Consider the following 16,982-nt stretch of genomic DNA (forward strand, 5'->3'; position numbering starts at 1 on the left):
TTATCAAGCAAACTGCAGTATGACTCTAAGCTCACAGTGTTCAGGCATACATGGGTTAAGAACATGCTTATCAGATTCTGGTTTGTGACATACTACCTGACAATAAAGCTGTTTTTGTAGTTATCCAATAATATTGTTTTCCTTTCATGTACAATAACTAATCACACACATAATTTGTTTCAGAATTATCTTCAACCATTTCAGTCATCACAGCTGTTCTTTAACTACCTCTCAGAACTTATAAGCACTATCCAGTCTGGTTCGTCACTTCTGTTGCGGAGTCGGAAATGTGGTAAGTGCCTGATGGTATATGTTAATGTAATTGGTTTATAAATGATGAGTAACCCAAGAGGAATATAAAAAAAGATAAATAAGAAGTTAGATGAAGAACCCAATAAAAATATTTTGTTTGTTACTGTATTATTTAAATTTTTATATTAATGTTTTATTCTGCTTAGTATGTTTATTTTTACCTGACTTAAGAGTACCATTTTATTCATCTGTGCATTTCTGTCCATGTCTTTGTCAACCCTCCCTCCCACCACGCTCACTGTTACAAACATTCTTAATACGTTCTCTCTTTGTATTTTCAGGTTCAGAGTGCAGTAGTGAGTTGAGTCTGTCAGCCCAAAACACTTTGCTTGCCACAGAGGATAGTTCATCAACTCCACGCAGAATTGTTTGCAAACTGGATGACAGACAAATGAGCATTGACTCTAGACAACTGTATGATCCAGATTCTCTGTGGCGCAGAAAAAGACACAGGTAATTGTTTTTCTTGTTGATCATTTGGAACCTTATTTCTGTGAATGTGGTGATACTGTATTTTCCAAAGTATATTAAATTATTAACTATGACAATGGACTATTTGTTTATTTTCATGTAGAAGGTTAGCTTTCTATGAACTACACATACATCTTGATTTATATTATTGTGGATAGTATGGCAAATTTAAGTTACATCACTTCAAAAACTCGAGTAAACATGAGTATAACAAGTTGGTTGATTTGCATGTTGTCAGTAACTATTCAGATAGTCTACTCTGAAGGTTTAAATAAAATGAATAAAACTACAACAGAAATTGTGATATGAGAGTTGCATTTTACAACAGAAAAATGTTAATATTGAAGTTAACAATGAAATTAATAAAAATTAGGAAACTAATCAAATAAGCTCTGACACATCGTGAAAACTAAACATTTTAAGGAACATATTGAACCATTTGAAATCAATATGGGGTTAAGATAAAGGGTGTCTTGTTCTTGTTGGTGTACAATTTATTACTGGAAAAAGCGATTACGAGATCACAAAGTTAAAGAAAAGGCAACAATTTTTGGTAGGTCTCTCTTTACTGCATAACATTTGCTGACAGCATTTCACTCCTATCTAGGAATGGTCAGCAATCAAAACTTATCACAAATTCACTGAAATTATGGCAAAAACCACATGCTAAATTTCATAGAAAGAGATTATGTGGTCTGTTCAAAAAATTCCGGAACATTGATAATTTTACACCAACGGTGCATTAGAGTGAAATGGGGTTGGCAGCCTTGCACACACCTGTGTTTATTGTGTAACTGCCAGAAGTTTCATTGTTGTATGTCTGGTAGCTATTGTTCAGTGCTGTATTGTCGTATGATTTGCAAATTTCAAGGTGACAGAGTTGGAGGAGCGTCTGCATTAAATTTTGTTTGAAACTGAAGAAAACATTTAAAGAGACACACTAAATGATGCATGAAGCCTATGGTGATGAGTGCCTAATCCGTATGTGGTTTTATGAGTAGTACACACAGTTTAAAAATGGCTGGGCTGAAGTTAAAAGTGACCCTCATTTAGGACGCCCTTCGAGGTCTACTCATGTCAGGAATATCAATGAAATTGTGCATGCCAGACAAAGACTGACTGTCCGAGAGACTGCAAAGCAATGTAACATTTCAGTTGGATCATGTTATGAAATACTGACACAGCACCTTGGAATGCATCATGTTGCTGCCAAGTTCGTTTCACAGCTCATCGGCCAAGACCAGAAAGACCTTCGCCTTGCAATTTGTGAAGAGCTTTTGGATCACGCAAATGAGGTGCTTCTTGGGAGAAGCACAACTGGTGATGAAACATGGTTCTATGTTATGATGTTGAGACCAAAGTTCAATCTTTACAATGGATTGGGAAAGGTTCTCCAAGACCAAAAAAATCTCGTCAGGTCAGGTGAGATGTCAAAGCCATGCTGATAGTTTTCTTTGACTTAGAAGGATTAGTTCATCATGAATTCATGCCACAGTGAGAGACTGTTAGTTGATGGTGCTATTGTCGCCTGTGAGAGAAAATGAGAAAGAGATGGTCTGAAATGTGGTGAGACAATTTAAGGCTCTTGCATCACGAAAATGCACCCTCACCTTCATCCCTGTTAGTGCGTGACTATTGCACAAAGAACAAAATCGCTGTGCTCCCTCATCCTCATCGTTCTCCAGACATGGGCCCTGCAGACCTTTTTATTTATTTATTTATTTTTATTTCCAAAGTTGAAAACCCTGTTGGAAGGATGAGGGTTTGCAACGATAGATGAAATAAAAGAATATTCGCACACTGCACTTCATGCAGTCTAGCAAGTGGTGTACCAAGACTGCTTCTGGAAGTGGAAATGACATTGGGAATGGTGTATTAATTGTGAAAGAGAGTATTTCAAAGGCCGCCATGCACAATAAGTAAAAGGTAGATGTAGATAAATTTTGTGGTCAATATTCCAGAATTTTTTGAACAGACCTTGTATATGGAAGTGGTCATAACAGATCAATTCAATTGACAATAACCTTGAAATTGAGTGCCTTAAACTCAGATCAACCAAACATTCTAGTAATAATATTTGAGAATGTCTCCCAAGTGTGCTGTACAAGTATTGGATGAAATTATTGACCCAGTGGGACTAAATTAACAAGTTAATAAAGAAGAAATTGCAGACCAACAAATAGCATATGATATCATCTGCAGACTAAATAATAAATCTATAGTGCCAAGGTGGGGTGGCTTGAGTGTCTCCGTGATATAGATAGCTGTATTGTAGGTGCAGCCACAATAGAATTGTATATGTGGAGATGGTACACAAACACATGGTTCATGAAGAGGGGCAGCAGCCTTTACATTAGTTGCAGGGGCAACAGTGTGTATGATTGACTGATCTGGCCTTGTAACATTAACCAACACGGCTTCTGTGAATGGCTGAAATAAGAGGAAACCACGACCATTATTTTTCCCCCCATTTGGATCTCAGGGCAGTGACTGCTAGGAGGATATCATCATCAAGAAAAACAAAACTAGCATTCTACAGATTCAAGTGTGGAATGTTAGATCCCTTAACCAGGAAGATTGGTTAGAGAATTTAAAAAGGGAAAGGGGTAAGTTGAAGTTAGGTGTAGTGGAAGTTAGTGAAGTGTGGTGGCAAGATGAGCAGAACATTTAGTCTGGTGAGTACAGGGTTGTAAATACAAAATCAAATAGATCTAATACAATATATAAAAATAAATAGTTTTTTTTGTGTGTTAATCTTATATTCATTCCTGTACCATTCATCTAATAATGATGAAACTTTCTTAAATAAAAGGTTTCTGAATATCAGTATATTTATAAAAATCAATGTATCTACATGCATACATTCCACATATATTTCTAAACCACTAGATCAATAGGGTGGGGATAGATGTGACTCAGTATCATAACTCAGAAATATCTGGAGCAGTTTCCTCCAAATACATGACCCACTATGCATGTTACTTTTACAACAGTACTGATGGGTGGGTGCTGGGGTGGGCTGGGGTGACATGTAAAATTACGCAATAATAACCAATATAGTGTAGAATTGATAGTTTTAACTGTAGAGAGGCCCATTGATGATGTTTCACCTGCAGGCGAGCGCGCGCGCGCGCGCGCGCGCGCGCGCGTGTGTGTGTGTGTGTGTGTGTGTGTGTGTGTGTGTGTGTGTGTGTGTGTGTGTGTAAAAGTAATTTCTATAAACTTGTCACATCACTTGCCATTTCTAAAAACATTACTGTAACGGTAAGATACCCGTGCACCCTAATGGCAGAGGATGGGAGTGAAAAGCTGCAAGAAGCATAACTCAAGGATACCTGAAGCAATTTCAACCAAATTTGGTATAAGCATGACTCATTTTTATAAAAGGAGTGGGGGGTTTAAATACCCCTACTACCCATGGGGTTAGGGTGGGGATGAGAAGTGACATGTAAAAATGTTATAAAATGATCTCTTGGTATTTCTTTCCAGTATTTATTTGAATTCGATTGTTATAAAAATATGAAGCACAATTCGTCTTTTATTTATGCTGTTTATTGTCTGAACCAGGTTGCGAGAATGAAAACACTGCAGCGAACCAACAATTTTGTCAGTGCGTTTTGAGACCGAATATCATGCCACACGGCTGAATAGCACTGATAAATTTAACTTCTGCTCTGGAATCAAATGGTATAAAACACCAGAGAATTAACATATTTGTATAAAATATACATACCTGCATGGAGCCACTGATGAAAAGAATTCAGTTAATCTGTTGTGAAAAGCACAGTGAATGCATTATCATAGCCAAGATAGATACAAAGCCAACGCCCACAACAACAGTATAAATTTACATGCCATCTAGCTCCACAGATGATAAATAGACTGAAAGAATCTATAATGACACAAAAGAAATAGTTCAGATAGTTTTGGGTGAAGAAGATTTAATTCTGATAGGAGACTGGAATTTGATAGAAGGAAATGGTAGGGGAAAGGAATGAAGAGGTGTTCACTTGGTAGAATTTTGCACAGTTCACAATTCAATCATGGCTGACATTTGGTTTATGAATTATCTAAGAAGGTTGTATATGCAGGAGAAACCTAGAGGCACTGGAAGGCTTCGGATTGTTTATATGATGGTAAAATGGAGATTTCAAAACCAGATTTTAAACTGTAAGACATTGCCTGTGTTTATTGGCTATGAACTGTAGAAAAAAAACCTGAAGAAATTACAAAAAGGTAGGAAGTTAAGGAGATGGGACATGGGTAAATTAAAAGAACCAGAGATCATTGAGAGTTTCAGAAGGAGAATTGGGCAACATTTGACTTGAACAGGGGAAGGTAATACAGTAGAAGAGTTACGGGTAGCTTTGAGAGATGAAATAATGAAGGCAGCAGGTGATAAAATAGAGAAAAGAGAAAATACAAAAACACAGCAAATGAAACAAGTGAAAGGGAATACAGACATATAAAAATGAAGTTGGCAAAAAGTGCAAATGGCTAAGCAGGAATGGTTAGGTCAAGGCTGTAGAAACATTTATAATTTTGGGAAAGATAGATACCGCATATAGGAAGATGAAAGAGACCTTTGGAGAAAAGAGAACCAACTGTATGAATATCAAAATCTCAGATGACAAGGCAGTACTAAGCCAAGAACAGAAAGCTGAAAGGTGGGAGTACTATACAGGGTGTTGACTAATATGTGGAAAACCTCTGGGACTTTAAAAACAAAGCAGAAATTTGGTATATACAGTATAACCCCACTTTTACATTCCCAGAATTAATGTTTATCTGCCATTTATGACTCTTTTTTTTATAGGTCCCAACAAACTTCCTATGCCCACAATGTTAATTTGCACCTGATTTTGCATTAACATATTTATAATTTTCCTGCGATTGACACATTACGAAAAAATGTTTTTGGGGAAAAAATGACGCTGGCATGATGTTGGCCGTCCAGTAGTGTTTACAAATATTACATGGTTAAGTTTCTCGACACCAGGGCACTCTACTCAGCGGATTTGAACCGGTAAACACATGAAAATTTGAACAATTCGTGTCATATCTCCCTCTGCTGCCTAGCTCTACTTGGCATGGTGGCTGATGAAAGTAACGAAGTTTGTTCAGATGAAGGTATCGTGACCAATCACAACCATTTCTAAACTGTCTCTACTGTGCAAGTGTAGTTTCGTGATTGTTGTGATCATCATGATATCTTTGTTGAACCATATTTAGCATGTTTTGGCATATGGCCATTTGGAGCACTAGTTGACACTCATTCACTTTGCGTTTCTCAAAATTTTTTAGTATAAAATAAACACAGCGCCAGTTACATATTTTTATTCATGCTGAGCAAAATGTGTTTCGAGAATTTATTCTCATTGTCAAGTGCATTATTTATGTATGTATTTTTTTGTGAAGTTACACAATCAATGTGAGTGATAATTTGTGTGTGTGTGTGTGTGTGTGTGTGTGTGTTTGTGTGTGTGTGTGGTTTTCTACATAATTGATGAGGCACAGTACCTGATAACCTCAAAAAGATATTTACAGTGCAAAAGACGTAGAATAACACATATTTAAACACCACACAAAATACTTACTCACATATTTGCACTTGACAATGAGCAAAATTCTCATAACGCATCATGCTAAGCATGAAAAAAATATGTAACTAGTGCAGTATTTCATTATTTATGTAATGAATGACAGCTCCAGGCTTTCAAAAACATTGATTATGACACGTAACATTGAGTCAAATGTTCCTACTTCCCAGATGGTTATCAGTTGCAGTTACATCAGTGGTTTTTATTAGATAATAAACCATCATTAGATAATAAACAAGTCGCTGACAGGTCTTTTGATGTCTATTATGTACTTATGTCATACATAAAGTGCAAGTGTGGGTATCCTATATGCAACTTTTACAGCTTAAAACATTATTTCCCACATTTTACATTTTCCCACATTTTACACCATTTTTTTTTTAAAGTCCCTTGAAAGTGTAAATGCGGGCTTTCACTGTACGTATGGTCGATTTTTGACTGTATTGTGAAAAGGATAGATTGCTACTCGTCATGTAGCGGAGATGTTGAGTCGCAGATAGATACAACAAAAAGACAGCCAAACACATAACCTTTCAGCCAAAAAGGCCTTCATCATAATTAGAAAACATATGGACTCACTCTCTCTCTCTCTCTCTCTCTCTCTCTCTCTCTCTCTCTCTCTCTCTCTCTCACACACACACACACACACACACACATGCAAATGCAACTCGAAGACACATGACCACAGTCTCTGGCTGCCAAAAGCTTTCGTGTTTGCAATCTATCCTTTTCATAATAATGTCAATATTGCATCCTGGATTTTCCATTGCATTGTCAATTTTTGTTATTTTCTTAGACGCAGACACTTTTTTGTTGTTACATGTTTGCTTCCTTTCTGTCATTTTGTTTTCAAATTTCCAGATTGATTCTGCCTGTATTTTTTGTTTTCAAATGTTGTCTTCTGGTAGCTAAATGAAATGTTCCAAAGTATCTACCTTTAGCTCAGATATAAGCTCGTAAACTCTGCACCAAAGGTTGTCTTGTTTGCTCCCGTATTCGAGGTGTCTGCTGTATATGTTGAAATCCTTCTTGAATGCAGTGGCAAAGTATATCAACATTCACACTATGTCCTTTAAATTCCCCAAAAATAAGAATCCAGTGGATTGAGTCAGGCAATTGAGCAGGCCAGAATGTTGCAGCCCCATAACCTATCCATTTATTTGGGAAACACTGATTTAAAATTATTGTTGCTTGCGGAGCAAAATGAGGGAGTGCCCCATTGTGCATGAACCACAGGTTCTGACAGAAGTATAGTGGAACATCTTCCAGCAAAGCATTTATATATCCCATTAAAAGTTCACTGTGTGATACTCCTGTCAGGAAAATGGAAGGTCCAATTAATATGGCTTTCGTTATGGCAGCCCATATATTAACGCTAAAATGTTGTCGATGTATTTTTTCCAAAACTGGAAAAAGATTCCCATCTGCCCATGCAGGAATGTTTTGAGAATTCTGCACTCCATTACTGGTAAACTTAGCTTCATCAGTTCCTCAGTACACATCCCCAGTAACCATGTAAAAGAAGCTTTCTGGGATTGAAAATCTGTTTCAGTAAAACCTTACATCTCTAAATAGGGTATGGGTAAAGGAGTTACTCTTGTAACAGTTTTCAGTCTGTCGCATGACACATTCTCAGTTTCTGCTATTTCTCTGGTATTGCTGGCATTATTGTCTTTGATATGATAAAGTAACTGATTCTCTAAATAAGGTGTTTGAACACTAGTTGGTCTTACACAATGAAATGACCTTTTCTCAAAAGAGCCTGTCCCCACAAGACATTTCATATGTTGTTTCTTACTGTTTGTTAAATGTCTGTTAGGAAATCTTGCAGCATACAAATGTTTGGCTTCAGATGGATTGCGGTTCGGAAGTCCATACATCGGATGTATGTCTGCAATGTGCTGATTGCAATACATTTAGTCAGAAATGTACAGTACATACTAGTCCAATAAGAAAACGACTGAGCAGGCATCACACCCATGACTGGAAGTCCGGCACATGTCGCTCTCCAGCTGAGGTTGATAACACATCGTTGTTTGGTGACGCCCCTCTCCGAAACAGTTGATTTGATTCCTGGCTGGGGAGGAATGTCTAATATACACATAACACTAGTCCATTCAGAATTGTGGAGTTAGCTTCCACTACTGATTGTGTTCTCAGTACTAAGAGGATTTGTTTATTTGCTAGTACCATGGATACTAAGGTAACTCTTCCAAAAACGAACATCATTTGAAAAGAAAAAAATATATATATGTATATGTAGGAGCAAACTGGAAGTTTGAAAACAGGAAGACAGAAATGAAGCAAATAATTAAAGGCAATATTATAAGAAAGGAAGAGGAAGTAGATGAAGGTGAGATGACAGATATGATACTGCAAGAAGAATTTGACAGAGCACTGAAAGATCTAAGTCAAAACAAGGTCCTTTGTGTAGATGACATTCCCTCAGAATTATAGAGATACTTTGGAGAGACAGTCATGACAACTCTCTTCCCCCTAGTGTGCAAGATATTCAAGACAGCCGAAATATCCTCATACTTCAGGAAGAATGTGATGATTCCAGTTCCAAAGAAAGCAGGAGTTGACAGTTGTGAATGTTACCAAACTCTCAGCTTCATAAGCTATCATTGCAAAACACTGACATGAATTATTTACAGGAAAATCTTAAAGCTGATAGAAATTGACCTGTGAGAAGATCAGTTTGGATTCTGGAGAAATGTAGAAACACTTCAGGTAAAACTGACCCTACGACTTACCTTAGATGATAAGCTGAAGAAAGTCAATCCAAGATTTATAGTGTTTATAGCATTTATAGACTTAGAGAAAATTTTTGATTGGAATATGCACTTCGAAATTGTGAGGGTGTCAGGGTAAAATACAGGGAGGGAAAGGTTACATACAGCTGGTGCAAAAACCAGCCCGCCATTATGAGTTGAAGGATATGATAGAGAAGTAATAGTTGAGAAGTAAGACAGGATCATAGCCTGTCCTGAATGTTATTCAGTATGTACATTGAATAGCCAGTAAAGGAATTGAAGGAGAAATTTGAAGCCAATGAAACCACCATATTGGTTCTCAGTAGACGATTGAACTTTGCTCTGGCTCCACAAATGCTACCAGCTGCCAAAATTATCAGTGGAATCAAACAAACAGTGTGGCTTCCCCCTTAAGAAGCAGCAGGTGAAGTAGGGCTTGCTATTAGCTGGATTTTTGTGACTTGGGTGACAGCCAAGTCCCTTAAGTGCATTACTAACAGGGTGGAGAAAAAAGGACCGAGATCATTGGAGGAGAAGGGAGAGTTAGTTCTTACCGGGTGACAAGAGGAATGCTGCGATTATCCTCAGACAGACAGACGGATTATCATAAGAAAGTCATTATGTTTTTGGAAGACGGCACATACAAGATTCTTGAACGGGATCCCACATTGACACACAGTAGGAAGAAAGGGGAGATACGAAAGAACTCTGGCATCCTTGATAAACTTGTGAAGAATTTAAGGCTAAGAGCACGTAGATCATCCAGCTTGTATAGCCTGCCTAAAATGCACAGAGATGATGCACCATTGAAATCAATTGTTAGTGCTGTTGGCTCTCTCACATGCAGTCTAGCAATGTACTTAACTAAATTATTTGTGCCTGTGGTCAAACACTGTAGACATTATATTAAGATCTCTCAAGTGTTTGTTGCAACCATAAAACAGAGGAGGATAGGCTTAAGTGAAGTAATGATCAGCCTTGACCTAGTTTTCCTTTTTACGGAGTTACTAGTGAAAGACACATTAAAACTGTTGGCCACTCATTTAGCCCCTAAAAGTTTGGTATTATTTTGGCACATCTTGATGACTACTCATTTCTTCTATAGTGGAATTTATTATGAAATGACTGATGGAAGAGCCATGGGTTTGCCTCTATCATCAGCCATATCTAATTTTTTCATGGAGGATTCTGAAAAATAAGTGTTGAATAGTGCTCCCTTCCGACCATCATGCTGCTTCTGATACGATATTGATTCATTTTTAATCTGGCTGTAGGGCAGTGAGGTGCTGTAGACCAGTATGAATGGTATACACTCAAACATAAGATTTATGATGGAGGTGGAAAAGGACAGGAAGACACCTTTGTTAGATGTGTTGGTTGAAAGGAAACTGGATGGACGATACAGCCATTCTGTGCATAGAAAACTGATGCTTACCGACCTGAATCTCAACGGACATAGCTTTCGCTATCCAGCTCAGAAGAGAGTTGTGCTGGACAGCCTAGTACCCAGAATATGGGCTATTCTGCACGAGGACAGCCTTGACATATAGATTAACTATCTTACAGTGGTGTTCAGAGGGTATGAGTATTCTGTCCATGCTACTAGGGCATTGCTCTTGAGGAAACAGAGGCGTGCTGCCATTCACCCCAAGCCAGGAAAACCAACACATAGTGTGGCTTCCGTTCATTGGTGCAACAGGTAGTGAGATAGCTGGGTTCCTAAACAGCAAAGAATCGGACTGATCGCCTCACCACCCAGGAAAGTTAAGGAAATGTTACAACCCATTAAAGATAATCTCGACCTGGTAGTACCGGCATTTTATAATATTCTTTGTGAGTATGGTAAAAGTTAGTCTGTATAGACTGTTGCCAATCATTATGTTGACTATAAGTGGCATCTTGAATACAGGAATATATTGGTATATGGTATATATTGGTATATGTGTGGATGGATATGTGTGTGTGTGTGTGTGTGTGTGTGTGTGTGTGTGTGTGCGAGTGTATACCCGTCCTTTTTTCTCCCTAAGGTAGGTCTTTCCGCTCCCGGGATTGGAATGACTCCTTACCCTCTCCCTTAAAACCCACATCCTTTCGTCTTTCCCTCTCCTTCCCTCTTTCCTGATGAGGCAACAGTTTGTTGCGAAAGCTTGAATTTTGTGTGTATGTTTGTGTTTGTTTGTGTGTCTGTCGACCTGCCAGCACTTTCATTTGGTAAGTCACATCATCTTTGTTTTTAGATATATTTTTCCTACGTGGAATGATTCCCTCTATTTTTATATATATATATATATATATATATATATATATATATATAATGGAAGGAAACATTCCACGTGGGAAAAATTAGATATAAAAACAAAGATGAGGTGACTTACCGAACAAAAGCGCTGGCAGGTCGATAGATACACAAACAAACACAAACATACACACAAAATTCAAGCTTTCGCAACAAACTGTTGCCTCATCAGGAAAGCGGGAAGGAGAGGGGAAGACGAAAGGAAGTGGGTTTTAAGGGAGAGGGTAAGGAGTCATTCCAATCCCGGGAGCGGAAAGACTTACCTTAGGGGGAAAAAAGGACAGGTGTACACTAGCACACACGCACATATCCATCCACACATACAGACACAAGCAGACATATATATATATATATATATATATATATATATATATATATATATATATATATATATACATATACACACACACACACACACACACACACACACACACACACACACAAAGATGATGTGACTTACCTTACGAAAGCGCTGGCAGGTCGATAGAAACACAAACAAACACATACATACATACACACAAAATTCTAGCTTTCGCAACCAACGGTTGCTTCGTTAGGAAAGAGGGAAGGAGAGGGAAAGACGAAAGGATGTGGGTTTTAAGGGAGAGGAGGAATGCAGGCAGACATTTGCCTTTACAAATGTCTGCTTGTGTCTGTGTATGTGCGGATGGATGTGTGTGTGTGTGTGTGCGCGAGTGTGTACCCGTCCTTTTTCCCCCTAAGGTGGGTCTTTCCGCTCCCGGAATTGGAGTGACTCCTTGCCCTCTCCCTTGAAACCCACATCCTTTCGTCTTTCCCTCTCCTTCCCTCTTTCCTGGCGGAGCGGCCGTTGGTTGCGAAAGCTAGAATTTTGTGTGTATGTATGTGTTTGTGTTTCTATCGACCTGCCAGCGCTTTCGTATGGTGAGTCACATCATCTTTGTTTTTGGATATATTTTTCATGCGTGGAATGTTTCCCTCTATTATATTCATATCATTAATTTGAACCCAAGAATCATGTTTGTTATTGTCACTGTTGCATTTCGAAATCTTTTCTGTCGTCTAATTTTCTCTTTCTGTTTTTGCCAGTAGGTTCACTTTGTATTCACCTTCTCCTTTTTACCGTAATCTACTACACAATTTTATCCCGCCTATATATACTCAATAATACGTAACCCACTTCCAAACCATAACCAAAAAAATTTTTTTTTCCGCTTTCAACACTACCGCTGCTATAAAATCCACCGTTTCTAGTTCACAAACAGTTCCTTTCACCTATTAAACAACCATCTCGGCTAGTTCTAATAACTTTCGCTTTATTTCCATTTCCGTTTTTCCCACATCATTGATCATTTTTAGCCGCTTCCCACAGGTTTTAACGTCATTATTTCTTCGTGAGACAATTGTTAGCATCATTCACATAATCTGCCACCACAAAACCACTCGTTTTAATACATTTACACGTAGTTTTATCGAAATTTTCCCGAATTTCTCCACCCTTTAACGTGTTTTGGTGGCAACACAACCACCTAACATTCATGCACATCGTTGTCTACCAACCCAAGTCCACCACAGGATCAACACAGCTCAGCTTTAACCAACACTTTTTCACCTTTTTTCACACCAGATCTCAAGTTGCTTTCTAGTTCACCTTTATCTCTCCCCATATATATATTTTTTTCATTTTCATTTCAGCCTCATGTTACACTTTCCACCTTGTAATACTATGTCACTCTCACAACATCCCCACAACGACCCCATTAAGTTTTATTTACATTCTCTCCGCAAACATGCCTTCGCCCTAGCCAGATTACACTCCCATATTTTATTTTCTCAGGCTTGTCTGACATTTGGCATTACCCCCAAAGGCCTCACACTTAAAGTTCCCATCTCTGGCTGCAACCCTTCTTTCCATCAGTCCCTATACCAGTTCCAAACTGAACAATCCATTGCCCTCACCCACCTAATCCTTCACCTACACATCAACTCAGCCAATGAACACACGCGTCAACTCCTATCCTTAATAAAAGTCCTCAATCTTTCCTCTCCCGCATCTACACCGGCTGTTCAAAGCATCCTCCTACAGGCCAACCGCAAATTAGAACAGCATGCCACCCTCCACCTCAAAAAATTATCCAATCTCCTGGTTTCCCACCTCCGGAAAGGCAACTCACTCACCCTTCACAACCTTTCCAGCAAACCTCAACCTCCTCTCATTGCACACAAACCCAGTCTCTCCCATCTACTCAATCTCCCACTTCCAGCCCCACTCCCTCCAAAACCTCAAAATTCCAATCAACGCAATCTGGAACAACAACACCCCAATTCAGTAGTTAACCTTTCCTCCAAACCTCTCTCCCAATCCGAAACCTCTGTCCTATTCAAAGGCCTCACCTTCAGCCCCACTCCCAGATTCATCCAAACAGCCCTCGTCAAAGATTTACTGTCCGACACTCGTACTCTCTGCTGGAAATATCACTTTGCCATGAAGAAAAATTATCCTAATCCTACTCCTAATGGTCCAACTCCCCAAGACACTATCCAAATTGAACCCTGCCTGGAACAGTTCCGTCCTCCGTCACAGCGGGACCCACCTCCTCTTCCTCAAAATCACCCTCTCCAAACCTTCCAGGAATTTCTGACTTCCAGCCTTGCTTCTCAATCCTTCTTAAAAAACCTTAATCCTACTCCCAACATCACCACTGCTGAAGCCCAAGCTATCCGTGATCTGAAGGCTGACCGATCCATCGTCATTCTTCCGGCGGACAAGGGTTCCACGACCGTGGTACTTGATCATCGGGAGTATGTGGCTGAGGGACTGCGTCAGCTTTCAGACAACACCACATACAAAGTTTGCCAAGGTAATCCCATTCCTGATGTCCAGGCGGAGCTTCAAGGAATCCTCAGAGCCTTAGGCCCCCTACAAAACCTTTCACCTGACTCCATCAACCTCCTGACCCCACCGACACCCCGCACCCCTACCTTCTACCTTCTTCCTAAAATTCACAAACCCAATCATACCAGCCGCCCCATTGTAGCTGGTTACCAAGCCCCCACAGAACGTATCTCTGCCTACGTACATCAACACCTTCAACCCATTACATGCAGTCTCCCATCCTTCATCAAAGACACCAACCACTTTCTCGAACGCCTGGAACCCTTACCCAATCTATTGCCTCCGGAAACCATCCTTGTAACCATTGATGCCACTTCCTTATACACAAATATTCCACACGTCCAGGGCCTCGCTGCGATGGAGCACTTCCTTTCACGCCGATCACCTGCCACTCTACCTAAAACCTCTTTCCTCATTACCTTAGCCAGCTTCATCCTGACCCACAACTTCTTCACTTTTCAAGGCGAGACATACCAACAATTAAAGGGAACAGCCATGGGTACCAGGATGGCCCCCTCGTACGCCAACCTATTCATGGGTCGCTTAGAGGAAGCCTTCTTGGTTACCCAGGTCTGCCAACCCAAAGTTTGGTACAGATTTATTGATGACATCTTCATGATCTGGACTCACAGTGAAGAAGAACTCCAGAATTTCCTCTCCAACCTCAACTCCTTTGGTTCCATCAGATTCACCTGGTCCTACTCCAAATCCCATGCCACTTTCCTTGACGTTGACCTCCATCTGTCCAATGGTCAGCTTCACACATCCATCAACAGCTGCCACCCATTCCACATCAAACAGTCCCTTCCCTACAGCCTAGGTCTTCGTGGCAAACGAATCTGCTCCAGTCCGGAATCCCTGAACCACTACACCAACAACCTGAAAACAGCTTTCACATCCCACAACTACCCTCCCGACCTGGTTCAGAAGCAAATAACCAGAGCCACTTCCTCATCCCCTCAAACCCAGAACCTCTCACAGAAGAACCACAAAAGTGCCCCACTTGTGACAGGATACTTTCTGGGACTGGATCAGACTCTGAATGTGGCTCTCCAGCAGGGATACGACTTCCTCAAATCCTGCCCTGAAATGAGATCCATCCTTCATGAAATCCTCCCCACTCCACCAAGAGTGTCTTTCCGCCGTCCACCTAACCTTCGTAACCTCTTAGTTCATCCCTATGAAATCCCCAAACCACCTTCTTTACCCTCTGGCTCCTACCCTTGTAACCGCCCCCGGTGTAAAACCTGTCCAATGCACCCTCCCACCACCACCTACTCCAGTCCTGTAACCCGGAAGGTGTACACGATCAAAGGCAGAGCCACGTGTGAAAGCACCCACGTGATTTACCAACTGACCTGCCTACACTGTGAAGCTTTCTATGTGGGAATGACCAGCAACAAACTGTCCATTCGCATGAATGGACACAGGCAGACAGTGTTTGTTGGTAATGAGCATTACCCTGTGGCTAAACATGCCTTGGTGCACGGCCAGCACATCTTGGCACAGTGTTACACCGTCCGGGTTATCTGGATACTTCCCACTAACACCAACCTGTCAGAACTCCGGAGATGGGAACTTGCCCTTCAGTATATCCTCTCTTCTCGTTATCCGCCAGGCCTCAACCTCCACTAATTTCAAGTTGCCGCCACTCACACCCCACCTGTCATTCAACAACATCTTTGCCTCTGCACTTCCGCCTCGACTGACATCTCTGCCCAAACTCTTTGCCTTTACAAATGTCTGCTTGTGTCTGTGTATGTGCGGATGGATGTGGGTGTGTGTGCGAGTGTATACCTGTCCTTTTTTCCCCCTAAGGTGGGTCTTTCCGCTCCCGGGATTGGAGTGACTCCTTGCCCTCTCCCTTGGGACCCACATCCTTTCGTCTTTCCCTCTCCTTCCCTCTTTCCTGGTGGGGCGGCGGTTTGTTGCGAGAGCTTGAATTTTGTGTGTATGTTTGTGTTTGTTTGTGTGTGTATCGACCTGCCAGCGCTTTCGTTTGGTAAGTCACATCATCTTTGTATATATATATATATAATGGAAGGAAACATTCCACGTGGGAAAAATTATATATAAAAACAAAGATGAGGTGACTTACCGAACAAAAGCGCTGGCAGGTCGATAGACACACAAACATACACACAAAATTCAAGCTTTCGCAACAAACTTTTGCCTCATCAGGAAAGAGCGAAGGAGAGGGGAAGACGAAAGGAAGTGGGTTTTAAAGGAGAGGGTAAGGAGTCATTCCAGTCCCGGGAGCGGAAAGACTTACCTTAGGGGGGAAAAAAGGACAGGTATACACTCGCACACACGCACATATCCATCCACACATACAGACACAAGCAGACATATTGTGTGGATGGATATGTGCGTGTGTGCGAGTGTATACCTGTCCTTTTTTCCCCCTAAGGTAAGTCTTTCCGCTCCCGGGATTGGAATGACTCCTTACCCTCTCCTTTAAAACCCACTTCCTTTCGTCTTCCCCTCTCCTTCCCTCTTTCCTGATGAGGCAACAGTTTGTTGCGAAAGCTTGAATTTTGTGTGTATGTTTGTGTTTGTGTGTCTATCGACCTGCCAGCGCTTTTGTTCGGTAAGTCACCTCATCTTTGTTTTTATATATAATTTTTCCCACGTGGAATGTTTCCTTCCATTATATATATATATATATATCT

The 16,982-nt window shown here is 40.4% G+C and overlaps 1 protein-coding gene across 2 annotated transcripts in view; it reads left to right on the forward strand.

Annotated features, from left to right (window-relative positions):
* The window catches only part of LOC126470247 (A-kinase anchor protein 10, mitochondrial), a 120,982-nt gene that overhangs the window by 62,296 nt on the left and 41,704 nt on the right, over positions 1 to 16,982 (forward strand). For both annotated transcript variants that reach the window (XM_050097962.1, XM_050097970.1), the window contains exons 7-8: positions 184 to 292; positions 594 to 765. In XM_050097962.1, coding sequence (XP_049953919.1) covers positions 184 to 292; positions 594 to 765 — 281 coding nt within the window. The remainder of the gene's footprint in view (positions 1 to 183; positions 293 to 593; positions 766 to 16,982) is intronic.

This window comes from Schistocerca serialis, chromosome 1 (genome assembly GCF_023864345.2).
Source record: "Schistocerca serialis cubense isolate TAMUIC-IGC-003099 chromosome 1, iqSchSeri2.2, whole genome shotgun sequence".
Classification (NCBI taxonomy): Eukaryota; Metazoa; Arthropoda; class Insecta; order Orthoptera; family Acrididae; genus Schistocerca; species Schistocerca serialis.